This window comes from Delphinus delphis, chromosome 9 (genome assembly GCF_949987515.2).
Source record: "Delphinus delphis chromosome 9, mDelDel1.2, whole genome shotgun sequence".
Classification (NCBI taxonomy): domain Eukaryota; kingdom Metazoa; phylum Chordata; class Mammalia; order Artiodactyla; family Delphinidae; genus Delphinus; species Delphinus delphis.
The window spans coordinates 65,195,567-65,213,871 of NC_082691.1; the positions used below are offsets into that span (position 1 = coordinate 65,195,567).

At 35.2% G+C, this 18,305-nt stretch overlaps 1 protein-coding gene across 1 annotated transcript in view; it reads right to left on the reverse strand.

Annotated features, from left to right (window-relative positions):
• DPY19L2 (dpy-19 like 2) overlaps positions 1–18,305 on the reverse strand; it is an 87,207-nt gene that overhangs the window by 9,457 nt on the left and 59,445 nt on the right. The window contains exons 17-19 of the mRNA XM_060019786.1: positions 8,900–8,924; positions 2,245–2,364; positions 926–1,100 (exon numbers count right to left, since the gene is read on the reverse strand). Of these exons, the coding sequence (XP_059875769.1) occupies positions 926–1,100; positions 2,245–2,364; positions 8,900–8,924 (320 nt within the window). The remainder of the gene's footprint in view (positions 1–925; positions 1,101–2,244; positions 2,365–8,899; positions 8,925–18,305) is intronic.

Genomic DNA, 18,305 nt, shown 5'->3' on the forward strand with positions numbered 1-18,305 from the left:
ATAGGCCAAATATCTGAGTTGAAGTTCATAAGAGTTTACCTTAATGATAGCTAGTTAGTAAAATGATGACTACCAAATAAGAGATAAGAAGAAACTGGCTCAAGGAGTCACAGGATAAATTTAAATAAACCATAGTGAAGAACTTGGGCCAGAAAAAAATTATGAAACGTCAAAAATTGTCTAGGACAAGACTATAGGTTACTTACAGAAAATAATGTACAATATATTTATCCTCTGGAAAGGTATTTAAAAGTGAAATAAATATCAATCTGCTTGAGGTGGTTTTGGACAAAGATAGCAAGAAAAGAAGATAAGCTAAAAGAATATTTGAAAGTATTTAAAAATAGCATGTATACTCATCTTTTTGAGATGAATTAGTGAAGAAAACAGAATATCCAAGATTTTAACTCTTCTCCATGTGACTGGTTTTACAGACATGGAACAGAGAGTAGGCACTGAATGGAAGTGAAGGGAGGGGTATTGTTAACCTCCCCAGTCAAAACTATCTTCTCCAGTGGCCTGTCACAAGGTGTGAAAGTTGTCATTAAAGGTTTTTTTTTTTTTATTTGAGGTGTCACTGTTATGGTTAAAATACAATAATCTCAGAGTTATAGCACATAACTTGTGGACAATCAATAACTCTTAAAGTCAGTTAAAATTCTTTTCGACAGGTACCTAGGAGGGGTTTAAAGATGACACAAAACCACCTTTTAAAAAGGTTTGATTTGGTGAACACTGCAATTACCATGCTCAAAATCTGTGAAGGTATGAATGCATATGTATTTTAAATTTTTATATATATACACACATACACATATATATGAAATGATAACTGTACAATATATGCAAATGTATAATGACATATAATAATAATGTGTGTGCGTGAGTGTGTGCTAGCTATACGTATAACCAAACAGCTACATACCCGGTCTGGTATTGTGTTTGATCCACTGTATCAGTTCTTCCTGGGGCAAATTATTAAATTCTCCTATTATGTTCCATTGATTATGGAGGTTTGTACAACCTTGTATTGACATCACTGTTAGAATGCCAAAGATAACATTCTCAAAACGAACTCTCCGAAAAAGCCAGCCAAAGAGCTGAAATGAAAGAAACCAATTATTTATAATTCTTATATGAAGGAGGCTATTGGGTCAATAATAAATTACCACCTTTCTACCTAAACCAAGGTGGATTACCATTTGATACTAACAATATACAGAATATAATAATCATCACCTATTGTTTAAAAACAGCAAATATTTTGGAATTGGAGTCCAGTTAAAAATGGAGCTTTCTCGGCTTCCCCGGTGGCACAGCAGTTGGGAGTCCGCCTGCCAATGCAGGGGACACGGGTTTGTGCCCCAGTCCGGGAAGATCCCACATGCCACAGAGCGGCTGGGCCCGTGAGCCATGGCCGCTGAGCCTGCGCGTCCGGAGCCTCTGCTCTGCAACAGGAGAGGCCACAACAGTGAGAGGCCCGCGTACCGCAAAAAAAAAAAAAAAAAAAAAAAAAAAAGAGCTTTCTTTCCTCTTAAAAGAAATAAAGAAGGAATACCTGATCCTTCTGGTACTGATTTACTACCAGGAATTAAGATTAGCAAATCACAATTCTGAAACATCCTGGAACTAAATCCATAACATCTGGCTGCCTTTTATGGACATCTTGAATAACTAGGGAAACCTCATTAGTACTGACAAGTATATTCCTCTCAGGAATATAAGCATTATGATATTCTAAGGCAAGACACTTACAATCAAAACTAAATAAGGTGTCTCTAGAAGTAACTTGGTCCCAAAATTCTAGCTACTTTGTCTAGCTCTTTTGCATACAGTAACAGAACCCCAGAATTGACAATTTTCCCCCACGAATTATCCAAGCCCAACAAGACAACACTAGAGCAATTACGCTGCATCTTCTCTAGTATTACAAGAGCACTTGAGGATAGTTTTGACGGGCCAAGAATGTCTTACACTGACCTGAACTTCAAAAAACTATATTTGTGGAGAGGATACTAATAGAGGGGAAAGTCATAGAATTATCAGCTAAAATCTAGGAATAATTTTCAAAGCTACCTGAATTTACTTTTCTTACTCTATAATGAATCATGAACTAACATTTTACATCATTTAAGATAAAAACACCTAGTGTTTTTATGTTTTGGATTACTCAGCAAAGCCATGGTAACTACACCATAGTTGCTGTAGTGTTATAGTGTAGTTATACAAGAATGAATACCTTACCCGCCGAGAGCATATCAAGGAAGCCATAACACACATGTGAGGTGTCAAAAAGAGCTTCAGCCTCATAATTAAAATGGCAAGGGAAGCAAATGCAAACAACTGCAATATGTGAAAAATTAGCTATAAAAACACAAAACAAAATTACATTTTCACTTTATATGTTTTTTAATTAATATATGTAAAATAAAGTATATTAAAACTATTATTCACTAGGACAAGGATCTTTTAAGTTATTAATAAGTCTACTAATATTTATTCATTCATTCAACAAAGATTTATCAAATGCCTGCTATATGCCAGGTGCTGTTCTGGATGCTTTGGATATAGTAGTGAACAAAACAACACTGAGCAATTCCTGTCCTATGAGGCTCACATTTTAGTACATTTACTAAGGAGAGACAAAATAAATAGACATAGCAAATAACAAAATCTATCATACAGTCTATCAGAAAGTGGTAAGTGCAATGGAAAGGGAAGCAGAGCCAGGAAAGGAGACTGAAGTGCAGGGTGTGGTGTGAGACCACAGGCAGGAGAAGTTGCAAGTGTAATTAGGATCATCAGAGTGGGCCTCTTCAAAGAGGTGGCATTTGAGCAAGGACCTACACCAGGTGAGAAAGGGAGTCACAGAGACATAAAAATATGGGATGCTTCACAAATTTGTGTCATTTAGTCAGCAACAAAAATCATAACACAAACTAGATTATTTTAGAAGTAGTGGAATTGTATAAATACTTGTACTAATTAGTAGGACACCCCATTTTAAGATGGGGTTCCTCTGAGCAAAGGTTTCAAACAAAACTTTTCTAACAGACATATTCATAAAATTTCAACAAACTCCTCACTAGAAAAATGGACAAAGAATTAATACAACCAAAAGTAAGCACAACTAAATATTCATGTTCTAATTCACTAATATTCAAACAAATTAAATAGTAAAGATAATATTTTCACCTATAAAATTGACAAATATTAAATTAATAGAGTGTTAGAGAGTATGCCATGAAACACACCGAAATAATTGGTATATTTCTGTAATTTAGTAATATTTATCAAGACCCTAGAAAAGAGCCAGCTCCTTTGACTAAAATTTTGGTTCTAGGAATTTAACTTAAGAGAATAATCAAAACACAAAAATGCTTCTACAAAGATGATCGCTGAAATGAATTTTTCACAGCAAAAACAGAAACAACCTAAGTGACCAATATAGAGGACTAAGTAAATTATTGCATTTTCACATGTATACAACCATTAAAAGATTACATACTGGAAGATTATTTAATGGCATGGAAAAGTTTTCAGAATATAAAACTCTATACTATAATAATATTAATTCTATGAAAACCATCTATGTGTGTATATACATGCACAGGGGGAAAAGGCTGTAAGAGAATATACCTAAAAAGTTAACAGAAATTATTTCTGAATGGTGATTTTTCTCATTTTTCAAATTTTAAAGACACGTGCTATTCTTATAATCAGAAATATATAATTTATATTTAAAACAGAATGGCAAAAACTGTACCTAAAGTTATCTTTTTTCCTTTTCTAAATGATATTTGAAATGGAAAATCTGTTAATTTTTTAAATAATTCTTGAACCCAGAGTTGGAATGTGGAACATTTATTTCAAAATCAATCCTTCATTTTTCTTTAGCCAAACTCACCTTTGGACAAAATTAGGAACATGTTTTGGAGAGAAGACAAGACATCAACACACTTCATCCTCAAATAGGTCCTTTTGTTTAGGACCGCTAAATCACAGATTGATAGGTTATGTGAGCCATCTACTTTAATCATCTATCCAAAACAGGGATCACTTCTATAAATCTATCAACTGAATATTCACTATTTCTTGAAAAGGAATATGCCATAGGAGTACCTATTACAAAGACGGATAGCTGTATATGTTAGAAAATCTTTTCTAAAACAGAACTAATGTTTTCCTGCAACTTCCACACCTCTGGAACTGCACAAAATTGGCCTAAACCCATTTGTGCATGACAGTTCTCGATTATCTAAATACTGTAATTATGACTTTGCATTATTCCCACCTTCAACCTTAGAAAGCTTTCTATCTTTAGAGTAAATATTCAGAAAAATTCAAGTATTAGTTGTGTGTTGTCATAATTCTGGTTGCCCTGCTCTGAATGTGGTACAGATTGTCCATCATCTTCTTAAAATGTGGCATCTAGAAACAGACCATAATAGATAACGGATAATCGATACAAATACACATCTGAATTCTCCCAGTATTCCTTCCTTTGGTTATTTTGAGCCACAGGATGACACTATCATTTCCTCCCCTAACTTCTGTTACTTCTACTTTAGCAACAATTTCTCACATGACCAAAATCAAATCCAAGGTAGTAATACTCCTTGACTTTCCTCTATCATCTAAAGGCTGAAGGAAGGACTGTTTTCATATGGAGACTTGAAAGATCCCCACCATTACCTTGTCTTCCCTGAATGATGCTTTTTGTGGCTGGATGACACAGAACAGCTATCCCAAATGGCATCACTTACGTTTGTTTTCTATTCTCACCCAAATGCTCCTAAGCATTCACTTACCCTCAGGCTACGACTTTCCATAAAGCTCTTTTGCCATAGTTATTTTATCTTCCATTCTGTAAGACAGCCTTCTTTTTAACTACCAAGTGGAGGACAGAAGGCTACAGTCAAAAAGTATAGTACAAAAATCACTATTGTATGTATGCCATTGTCAATCTGGTACCTCTTGCCATATAAAAATTACTAGGAAAATTCTCACAACATTTTTTAGAGGCTGGAAGGAAGGAAGAGAAGCTCAGGGAACTGTTTACTACTCATCTTTGGAATAAGTGAGCCCAACTGGGTAAAATGTGAGGTAGCAGCTACCGAGCAGAAAGAAAGCAAGGACTAACTAAAGCCAGTCCAAATAGCGAGTTGTTCCTGTCAAAAATACCTCACATGACAGTGTGAAGATATCTTGAGAACATGCTAAAGAGATGCCCTTCACTGGCACAGTTAACAGGGAGCAGAATATTAGATCTGAAATTTTGATCCAGAAGGCACACTAACTGTAAAAGTGGATATTTACACAATGCTTAACTTAGACTAGGCATTATTGTAAGGACCTTTCATGTAACTCATATAATCCCATAGCAACCATACGAAGATAAGTACTATTATGATTGTTGTTGTTTTTGTTGTTCCCCAAAAGATGTAAAATAATTTAGCCAATATCACATGCTGAGTAAGTGGAATAACAAAGATCTGAGTCCAGTCTAGCTTCTGAGTCATTGTCTTTAACTACTACCCTATACTTTCTCTCCAAACAATAAACTATTCAACAACATAGTTCTATTAGTCTGTGAATACAGAAGTGTACAGATTCCCAAAATATGTCACTCAATATCAGTTTCTCAAAAGAAGTAATTCTTCCCCCAAATTCCTTATCATTTCACTTCTTCAACTGAATAGCTCTATATAAGTTCAGATGCCTTCAGCTGTATGTCACAGAAAGCTCTTTGGCTGTAAGTAATAGAAAAACCTTGTTTATAATAGAAAACACAAACTAAACAGACTTCAAATATAAAGGATCTAATATAAACTAATCACATAATATAATAAACTAGGGATTAGAAAAAAGTGAAGGCTGATGCAGGACTTTCTGTCATGGACAAAATGAGATATGAGTGGGTCAAAAGAATATTCAGGAGTGAATACTCTGAATGTTCTCTCTCCCTAGCCAATCTTCTCACCAGTTCTTCATAGTATTAGGACATTCTGGGACTAAATATTTTTCCTAAATCTCTTTCCTTTCTTTTCTTCCCTGTGAATTACTAGGTACTCCTTCACTAATTTCTAAGCCCATAACATAGAAAAGTTGGCTAAAAGAAACAAATCTGATGTAATAAATAAAACACAAATACATTAAATTATGAGGAAAAATCACAACAGTATCCATTAATCTAACAAACTTTAATAATCAATATCATACCAGTAGGGGTTAATTTAGTGAGTTGAGGTTTGCAGACTATCCCTGATTCAGAGGGTTAGCACAAAGCGAGGAATTTAGAACTTACCCCCAGTGAAAAAATTATCCTAAGGGATCCTCACCTAATTTTGAAACAAGCTGGAATGTACAATCTTTTGCTATCATATCACATTCAGAGTGAATCAGGGTTTGTGCCTCTCACACCCTATCATCCCTAAGGTGAAAACAGTCCCATCCCAAACCAAACAGATATTTATCAAGTGTGAGTCACAAGTGGAAGTGGGATTAGGAGCCACTTCATTGCTACTGCCCAGAAATCTATCATCTCCTTCCATAAGACCTACTATTTTTAGAAATTTAAATCTCTAATCTGCCTATACATCAGGAGTTTAGCATACCCTCTTTAGTTTGAAAAAATTAAGAGATTTGCTATCACTGTCCTTTTTTCGGTCAGCTTGACTTCTTACTGCCTTTTAAAAAACCATCTTCTTTACTGCCAACAGACTTAAAGATCTGACCATACCATCTCCAACTTAACAACAAAGTCCAGAATGAAGTCCAGCTGCTTTGCATACAAAGGCATCATACTCTGAACGCTGCTTTCTTTTCCCATCTTCTTGTCTTTTTTATGCATCAGCAACACTGATTTGCCTGTAGCTCTGGATAAATTTACTACCTTCTGTCTTCTTTGCACATGTGCATCCTTTGACTTTGGTAAACTCTTCCTCTATAGTCATCTGAAAAGCCTTTCCCTAACTACCCCATCCCTTCCAAACACAGATTTAATCACTTCTTCTTCTGTACTACTTTTGTATCTTCCTTTGTCATTGCACATATAATTATGTGGTCACATTTTTTTCCCTCTACTATACCTTAAATTCCATAAAAGCAGAAACGTGGTGTATAGTAGGCACATAATAAAGACTGAACTGGTAAGTATGCAGAATTAATAGAAAAAAGAAAAATGGGCAAAACAAGGACAAATGGAGAAATGAAAGAAAATGAGAAGGTAGCAAACTATATGAGAAAGAGAGGCAGAAACTTAAGGAATACTATATTTCTAAAAAGAGGTGGGTTTTAAATATTGTATGATAAAATATGAAGTACGAATGTGTACTAGTAAGTAAAGCTGGATAATGTGACATGCCTAATTTACATAAACGCAGTTCACATTAGGTGGTATCAGAGTGAATGGCCAACAGCATGGATTTTGCTGCTACACTGCCTGGGTTCATAGTCCTTGGCTCTACAGAGCTAAGGCCACTTTAGCTTTGTGACCTTAGGCAAGTTATCAATACTTAACCTCTCTATGCCACAGTTTTTTTCATCTGTAAAATAAAAAAATAATAGTACTTACCGTCAATGGGTTGCTGTGAGAATGAAATTATCAAATAACTTCCCCCAAAATGCCCTGCACATAGGAAGCAGTAAGTGCTGACTACTCCTCTGAGAGCACTGGAAATGGATTGCTAGTGGTTAAATGCAAGATTTACTGCAAATTAGCTATGAGACTTTAGGTAAACTACTTAATTTCTCTAGGTCTCTAGTCCTTGGCAGAGATCCCTTTGCTCTCTTTCCTACACACACAGCAAAACTCCATTTCCCAGCCTCCCTGGCAGTCAGGTGTGGCCATGTGCCTGAGTTCTGGCTGTGAGAAGGAAGTGATGTGCATCTATCTTTTCCAGTCTTACAAAGCCTCCAGTGCACAATCTTCCATGTTCTTTCTCCTTTGCTGCCTTGTACACATCAAGCCTGAACACCACATATTGAAGATGGCAGAGCCATAGATGGAAGGAGTCTGGGTCCCTCAAATACTGCTTGTTGGAGAACTACCTGCTAATCAGGAACTCCGGTTTTAACCTTATGTGAGCAAAGAATTAAATTTCTACTGATTTAAGTCATTTTAATGTTAGTGTTTATCTCTGTAACATCTAATATCATTTAATTAACATAATTTTCTTATTTGCAAAGTGGGAATAATATTATTATGAGAATCAAAACAGTACAGTACATGGCACATAGTAACTATTTAAAAAATATTAGTTATCATCATAAGCTATTCCTATTAAGTTCAAATTCAGTTGTCCTCTCTTGTAAATTTGACCTGCCACTTAAGACTCAAAGTTCTATTATTTAGGAAATTGTATTTCTAGCCCATGATGATCTTTCTCTTGTATGTCACAAAATAATTTAGCACCATAAGAAAGGCTATGTTGTTTTGCTCTCCATTGAAAAATTAGACATTTCTGAGAGCAGGAACATCGCTATACCATCTGTTGTATCCTGTAACACGGCTAAGCTTGTAACTGGTTGACCATCAGGTCTGTGTGTGGCAAAAACCCACCAGTTACAGGGCCACGGGTACCTACCCTGATGGCTTGTAGCTGATTAGCTCAGCGGGTTAGAAATTAATGTTTGTTATTGTTGAATGAATGAAGGAAGGTAATTTAATTTAATTATACTCTGTGGTCATAAATCAGCCTTCTGGCTGTCAAGTCCTTACTACTGTTCAAAACTGAGAGCAGATTAAAAAGTGGGAAGGATGAGCAGAAATTTATTACCAGTGCTGAAGCACTTAAGCACTGATGTTGGTGTATCAACAGCAGTTATACCTTTGTGAATTATCCTTGAACTAAAATATAATACACAAATCTAGCAGAGATTAAAAAGAAAGTTTTACCTCACCACGTTCAAGGAGATGTTTTCTGGAATAAAACAAAAATATTCTCTATTTACTGACTGTCCATTATACTATGATTACATCAAAATGAACTTCCATTTATTTGTTCTTATATTTTAAATAAATAAATATATAAATAAATAAAGCTATCAGATAATATTACTAAAAATTATGGCAATTTAAAAGGCATGATTTATAGTCATTCTATTTAAAGTATATCAAAATGCTGTTCTTTGGTTAACATAAAATGGGTTTTACTGATTGCTGAAAACTGTATCTCTGGAGACATAAATGAATAAAAAGAATATCTATTAAATATTCAATCATATACAGAATATATAATGCTTTATATAAGCACTGCTGTGACTTTTGAGTTGTTTTTATTTTTCACAATTACTAACATGAACATCCTTGTACTTAAAACTCTGTGAGCATCTCTGAGTATTTCCTTAGGATAAATTTCTAGAATAAAAGTTACTAGGTAAAGCTTATAAATATTTTTAGTTCCACAAAAGTTGTTTAACAAATTTTCTAAATATTTATGTCTAAAAATTTACTAAATTTTTATGGCATACCTACTGTGTTCCAGGCACTGTGCAGTGAGCACAGTGTGAACAGAATAGATACTGTTCTTATCCTCATAGAGTTTATGTTAGATCCAGACAAGAGATACAAGACTACTTATTTTATTGCCCATTGTAAAGACTGAATATTTCAGTCTTTGCAGGATAAGAGGCATTCTCATATGGATTTTTGGGTTGGAGAGAGAAGTAAGACAGTATAAATAAGAAAGTAAGAAGTATAAGGAAGTTCAGGGGCACTCACAGATCCAGAGATTTTTTAAGAAGAGTAGTGGAGGGAAGGCCTCTTAGAATAGTAGTGAAATCACCAAATTATTTTTCCAACCTTGCAAGTCCTTCCTGAGTTTATGCAGTCAAGGGTGGAGGTGGGGGTGAATGGATGGGTTCCCACATGTCCTGAAATCTGCCAGTCACAACAGACTCTTATAGTGAGCTACTGCATGAAGGGAGAGGCCTGGTAGGTAAGTATTATAATCACCAATGACCCCAACAATAAGTATGGATACAAATAAATCTAGTAACTAATTTAGAATATCAATATACAACCAAATCATGAGACACAAATAGGATGAAAGAAAAACATCAAGATAAATGAGCAAATGAACTGAACACTCAAGAAAGAGTTAATATAAGGAATAATAGTATTAAATGAAAATTCCAATTATTATCTTCACAGAAGTCTAAGAGGATTCTGCATCCATTCAATTAAAACAAGCTGCAGTAAAAAAGAGCTTTCAGAAATTATGAAAAAACATATTTGCCTAATTTAAAACCTTAGAAGAAGGTTGAATAGCAGAATTTACACAGCTGAAATTGGTCATTTTGAAGACCCAATCATAGAATTCTCTGAGAACATAAGAAAAAAAGAAATAAAAAATATGATAAAAGCAATAATATATGTTCAAAAAAGAGAGGCTAAAGCAAAAAAAAAAAAAAAAAAAAAAAAAGAGAATAACTACCCCCTGAGCTAAAGAAAGATTTGAGTGTTCAGATTAAAATGCCCATGAATAAACATAGAAATAACAGGGTAGAAATCTTATTTAGGGAACAATGGCTGAAACCTTGCTAACTCTGGGGAGATATGGACATCCAAGTAGAGGAGGCTCATACGTGACCTTTCCCAAATTTACTAGATACATTATAATAAAACTGTCAAAATCAAAGACAAAAACTGAACTTTGAAAACGCAAATCATCTCATATAAGGAAACCCCTGTAAGGCTATCAGCAGATTTCTCAAAGGAAACCTTGGAGGCCAGGAGAGAGTGGGATATTCTAAGTGCTCAAATAAAAAATCTGCCACCTAAGAATACTTTACCTAGCAAAGCTGTCCTTCAGATGAAGGTGAGAAAGACTTTCCCAGACAAACAAAAGCTGAGGGAGTTCATCATCACTAGACCTGCCTTATAAGAAATGCTAAAGGGAGTCCTTCAAGCTGAAACGAAAGAACGCTAATTAGTAACATGAACACACATCAAAGCACAAAACTTGCTAGTAAAAGTAACTACACAAATTCAGAATACGCTAATACTGTAGTAGTGGTCTGTAAATCACCTAACTCTAGTATAAAGACAAAAGACCAAAGCATTAAAAAATAAATATAGCTACAGTAATTTATTAATGGATACACAATATAAGAAGATCCACATTGTGACATCAAAAGCATAAAATGGGGACAAGGGAAGTAAAAAGGCAGAATTTTTATATGCAATTGAAGTTAAGTTGTTATCAGCTTAAAATAGACTCAAAACTGTAAGATGTATTATGTAAGCCTCATGATAACCACAAAGTAAAAACCTATAGTAGATACACAGAAGATAGAGGAATCAAAGCATACCACTATGAAAAATCATGAAGTGATAAAGGAAGATAGCATGAGAGGAAGAAAGAAACTACAAAACAGAAAGAAAACAAGATGGCAAAAATAAGTCCTCATCTATCAATAATTACTTTAAGTATAAATTGATTAAATTCTCTAATCTAAAGATACAGAGTGGCTAAATGAATAAAAAAACAAGACCCAATTATAATGCCTATAAGAGTCTTATTTTAGCTTTAAGGATACACATGAAGTAAAAGTGAAGGGATGACAAAAGGTATTCCACACAAATGGAAATGAAAAGAAAGCAGGGGTAAATATATATATATATATAATATATTATATGTATATATAAAATCAGGTGAAACACACTAAGTTGAAAAATGTAACGAGACAAAGGAGAAAGTCACTATATAATGATAAAGGGGTCACTTCATCAAAAGGATATAACAATTCTAAATCTATATGCACCCAGCATTAAGACACTTAACTATATTAAGCAAATATTAATAGACAGGAGAGGAGAAATAGACAGCAGCACAATAATTCCAGGGGACTTAAGTACCCAATTTAACATTGGATAGATCATCCAGACAAAAAATCATTAAGGAAATGTTGGACTTGAACTACACTTTAGACTAACTGGACCTAAGCATACACACAGTGCATTCTATTCAACAGCAGCAGAGCACACATTCTCCTCAAGCACACATGGAACATTCTCCAGGATAAATCACATGTTAGGTCACAAAACGAGTTTTAACAAATTTAAGATTGAAATCATATCAAGTATTTTTTCTGCCCACAACAGTATGAAATTAGAAGTAGGAGAGCTGGAAAATTCACAAATATAATCCTGAACTATCAATGGGTTAAAGATGAAATCAAAAGGAAATCAAAAAGTATCTTGAAACAAATGAAAATAGAAACACAACATACCAAAATTTATGAGATGCAGCAAAAGCAATTCTAAGAGGGAAGTTTATAGCAATAAATGCCTACATTAAGAAAAAAGAGTTCAAATAAACAACTTAACTATACATCTCAAGGAACTAGAAGAAGAAGAACAAACTAAGCCCAAAATTAGAGGAAGAAAATAAACATCAGAGAAGAAATAACTGAAATAGAAGAAATAATAGAAAAAAAATCAATGAAATTAAGAGGTTTTTTTTTTTTTTGGAAAAGATAAACAAAATTGACAAGGCTTTAATTGAACTGAGGAAAAAAGACTCAAATAAAGAAAATCATAAATGCAAGAGAGGACATTACAACTAAATACAAAGAATCATAAGAAACTGTATAAACAATCATAAACCAGCATATTGGACAACCTGGAAGAAATGGATACTTTCCTAGAAACATACAATCTACCAGGACTGAATTGGAAGAAATAGAAACTCTGAACAGACTTAAAACTAGTAAGGAGATTGAATTAATAATCAAAAGTCTCCCAACAAAAAAACCTGCAAGACCAGATGGCTTCACTGGAGAATTCTATCAAACATTTAGACAAGAATTAATGCCAATCATTCTCAAACTCTTCCAAAAAATTTAAGAGAAAAGAAGACTTCCAAACTCATTTTACAAGGCTAGTATTACCTTGACATTGAAGTAAGACAAGGACAATAAAAATAAAAGAATATTGTAGGCCAATATCCCTGATGAATACAGATGCCAAAATCCTTAACAAATAGTAGAAACCAAATTCAACATCACATTAAAAGGATAATACACCATGATCAAGTGGGATTTATCTTTGCAATGTTAGGATGGTTCAACATATACAAATCAATAAATGTGAAACACTACATTAACAGAATGAAAGATAAAAATCATGTGCTCATCGCAATAGAGACAGGAAAAGCATTTGACAAAATCCAAAACCCCTTCATGATAAAAACAAAAAAAACTCTCAACAAATTAGGTATAGACAATACAATACAGGCAATATATGACAAGCTCACAGCTAACTTCACACTCAATGGTGAAAAGCTCAAAGTTTTTCCTCTAAGATCAGGAGCAAAACAAGGATGCCCACTCTTGCCATTTATCTTCAACACAGTACTAAAAGTCCTAGCCAGGGCAATAAGGCAAGAAAAAGAAACAAAAGGGATCAAAGTCAGAAAGGAAGAAATAAAATTGTCCATGTTTGCAGTACCTAGAAATAAATTTAACTGAGGAGGAGACAGACTTGTATACTGAAAACTGTAAGACACTGATGAAAGAAATTGAAGAAGACACAATTAAATGGAGAGATACCCTATGCGTTTGGTTTGGAAAAATTAATGTTGTTAAAATGTCCATACTACCCCAAGTGATCTACAGATTCAATTCAATCCCTAACAAAATTCCAATGACATTTGTCACATATATAGAAAGAACAATCTTTTTTTTTTTTTTGCATTGCAGTATGGGTAAGAATTGCTTTATGAAAATTCATTTACATATACATGAGTGTGCCTAAGAACAATCTTAAAATTCATAAACCACAAAAGACCCTGAATTTCCAAAATAATCTTGAGAAAAGCAGAACAAAGCTATAGGTATTACATTTCCTGATTTCAAACTATATTACAAAACTATAGTAGTCAAAACAGTGTGAGACTGGCATAAAAAAAGACACAAAGACCAATGGAACAGAAATAGAGAACCCAGAATTAAACCAATGCATAAACTGCCAATTTATCTTTGACAAAGGCACTAAGAACATGCACAGAGAAAGGACAGCATTTTCAATAAATAATGTTGGGAAAACTGGACAACCACATGCAAAAGAATGAAATTAACTCTTATCTTACACAACTCACCAAGATTGAGTAGAAATGGATGAAAGGCTTAAATTTAATACTTTAAACCATAAAACTACTATGAGAAAACAAAGGGGAAAAGCTTCTTGACAGTGGTCTTGGTAATAACTTTTTTGGACTTGACACCAAAAGCACAAGCAACAAAAGCAAAAATAAAAAAGGGTGACAATATCAACTTAAAAGCTTTTGCACAAAAAGGAAATAGAATGAAAAAGAAACCTACAGAATGGGGGAAAATATTTGCAAACTGTGTACCTGATAAAGGGTTAATATCTGAAGTATCTATATATAAGGAACTCATACAACTAAATGGCAAAACAACAAAAAAAATCTGATTTTAAAATGGCAAAAAACCTGAACATTTTTCCAAAGAATATACATAAATTGTCAATAAATTGTCAACAGGTACATGAAAATGTGCTCAACATCATTAATTACCAGGGAAATGCAATTCAAAACCACAATGAGATATCACCTCATGTCTATTAGAATGGCTATTATCAAAAAGAAAAGAGATAACAAATGTTGATGAAGATGTAGAGAAAAGGACTGTTGATGGGAATGTCAATTGGTATAACATTGTGTAAAACAGTATGTAGGTTCCTCAAAAAAATAAAATAGAACTACCATATGATCAAGCCATCCTACTGCTGGGAACACATCCAAAGGAATAAAAATCCATATCCTGAAGAGATATCTGTACTTTCTTGTCCATTGCAGCATTATTCATCATAGCCAAGATATGGAAACATCCTAAGTGTCTGCTGATGGATGAATGGTGTATTTCTAAAAGCACTGCTGTTGGTCCTTCTAAATCTTAGATCCACCACTTTTGGAACCCTCACCCTGTGAGAGAGTCACAGGATTCTCAAGGCACTTGTCTCCTGCTTCTTTTGACTTACAGCTTACAAAGGGAGAGATACTCCAATATCACAAAGGCATAATTGCTTCTATTAAAAATAACCATGTTTTGGGGAATGGGCTTAAAGGAGAGATGTGAGGTCAGAAACAGCCAACAAAGGGGAGCAGGAAAGAAAAGTACCTAAAATAATAGACCTAAAGAGTAGCACTGGTAGCCTTAGAAGTTGCCAGGAACCAGATCTTTTCGTGGAGTCACTGTCATTCATTAAGGTTATGTAATCATCTCTACTGTGCAGAAGAGAGTGGAGACTGCTAGATCAACAGAGAGGTGTGAACCATAGAGCATATGCAGAGGAAAAACCAGGGAGTTGAGAATTCTTGATAAGAAACCATAATAGAGATTGACCATGGATTCCAGGCTGTGTCAGAAAGCAAACCGGGAATGCTGATTAGATTACAGCAGTTGACATCTTGGCGCCTTGAGGCAGCTGAAGAACAAACAGATTTAGTGAGCAGGGAGAAGAGGAATGCAAGCATGTGGATACCAGGTGGGATTTCTTAAAAGGAGCAGTTTCAGGCAATGGCAAGGTCTGGGCTGTGACCACAGAAGCAGAATTGGCAGCATGCAGTTCACCCATTGTCTTCTTCAGGGAGCCTTGCAAATAAGACAGGCTTCTGTTAAGGACATTGTTTAGATTCCAAATTAAAAGTGCCTTATAGCCACCAAATATTAGAGTGTTATTGTGAAGGGATGTGGGGAGATGGCTTCAGGTCATATGCTTGATGGTCACCTGGCACCTTCCCTGAAGCACTTAAACCTGAATACAAAAAACTACTGACCTATATTATCTTAGGAGGTGTTCTATTTAAGAATAATTTCTACCATTATGCCATGAAGAAACTAAACTCACTGTCTCAATTCAAAATGTCATTCTGTTGCTGACATCCAATTCTTACAACCCTTGGTTATTTTTCAATCTTGGATGAAATGCCTGTCAAGATCTCCGTTGGCCTATTGCAAGATGATTTCCCATTGGTTGTTGGTTGATTTGTTTTTTCAGTCAACCAGAGGTTTGGCTGTGGGATTTAGCTGAAAACCCAAGGACTGATTTGGAGAAGTGAAGATAACAAGTAGGAACTGAAGTCCCAAGCACATGGCTGTGAAAGGCAGCAGAGTGAAGAGTTGAGATCACTGGCTCGGTACTCAGATCTGGCATCAAACTCAATCTCCACCTGCCAGTTGAGTAGAAGAATCCCATTCTCAGTGTTGTCTTCTGTACTATGGGCTAATAATGTCTACTTTGCTGACTTTTTTCACAAAGATTAGACAAGATCAATTATGTAAAGCACTAAACACAGTTCATTAAACTGTAACATTAGCATTAAAAAATAAAATAAAATAACCATGTTTTATTAGAGCAATCTTTTCACAGTGTACTCTTGGGAGACAAAAACCTTAACCATCACACCGTGCAACCTGGAGATTTTATCTATTGGAAGAGACACCTCTAGAAGAACTCTCTTCAACCTTGCTGGAAGGACCCCTATCAGGTACTGCTAACCAACCCTTATGCCACCAGAATCCAAGGAACAGACTCTTGGATTCATGCGACACACCTAAAGAAAGTACAGAACCCTGACTGGACCTGCACATCATCTGGTGACTTGAAAGTAAAGATTTCCCAGAACTGACGTAGATGACATCTGATGAGACAGCTTTCCCAGGATACCCAGGCCAGGACTGTTGGAAGTTTGTCATCAAACTTTTAAGGATGACATAACACTTCAGATGATCACAGATATTTAGTATCTTGATAACATATGAACCTTAGATAAAAAAGTGCCTGTGAGTTCTCCCTCTCACCCCTCCTTGTTACTCGCATGTGACCTCAATAGGTTTCCAATCTGTGCACTTTTCCTCTGATGTGAGACACTACACTCAGGAAAGGTCCTTCCTGGCACTGAGGGACAAAAAGCTGCTGAAACTAGAAAACCTGACTCTTGATCAATGATGCTTTCAGAGAAAGGTCTTGATCAAAAGGGGGAAAGTAAAAAAAAATAATAAATAGAAATCTCAATTAAATAGAGTTGGAGACAAGAAGGAGGAACTTTCATGCCCTGTAAGAACAGCAGAGTCCAACAGGAAGAAGGAGGATTCCTCTTCTTTCCTGGCAAGGATTCAGCCAATGAAAAGCCATGGACTTTTGGTTTACTATAGCTCTCCCAACTTCGTTTTCCCCTCTATGAAAGTCGTTGCTGTGCAGGGACTTGCATGTGGCTCACCATGGTTATAAACCTCAAAGTGCAATCCTCTGCTGACCCCCAATAAACCCATCTTTGTTGGAGAAATATCTGGCAGTCCATTTGTTTTAGGGCAACTATGAATAAAGAAAATGTGGCACATATATGCAATGGATTATTATTCACCCATAAAAAACAAGGAAATCCTGTCATTTGCAACTACATGGATGAACCTGGAAGGCATTATGCTATGTGAAACAGGGCAGACAGGGAAAGACAAATATTTTATGGTATCACTCACATGTGGAATCTAAAAAAGACCAAAAAAAAGTCAAACTCAGAAACAGAGAGTAGACTGGTGGTTGCCAGGGTCTGGGGACTGAGGGTAATGACGTGATGTTCTTTAAAGGGTACAAAGTTTTAGTTATAAGATGAAGGAATTCTGAGGAAGCAATGTACAGCATAGTGACTATAGTTAATAAAACTGCATTATATACTTGACATCTGCTAAAAGTGTAGCCCTTAAGTGTTCTTACACACACACAAGGTAACTCTGTGAGGTGTTGGATGTGTTAATTAACTTGGTTGTGGTGATCACTTTACAACATATATGTATATCAAATCATTATATTATATACTTTATATATACACATATTTATTTGGCAAAAAATGAAAACTATGAAAGAGAATATGGGGAAATACTTCTACGATTTTGATGTGAAGTGTTTCTAAGCACAGACGTTAACACAGAAAACAGAGCAAGTGTACAGTTGTGATTGTATACGAATTTTAAACTTCTATAAAGCAATGACCATTAATAAACTATATATTGATATCCTAGAATAAACTATGTTATAGACATAATAGACAAAAGATTATTGTCTATAATATAAAAAGACATCACAAATCAATTTTCAAATGGTCAAAAAGAAACGCAGGGCTTCCCTGGTGGCGCAGTGGTTGAGAGTCCGCCTGCCGATGCAGGGGACACGGGTTCATGCCCCGGTCCGGGAAGATCCCACATGCCGCGGAGTGGCTGGGCCCATGAGCCATGGCCGCTGAGCCTGCGCGTCCGGAGCCTGTGCTCCGCAATGGGAG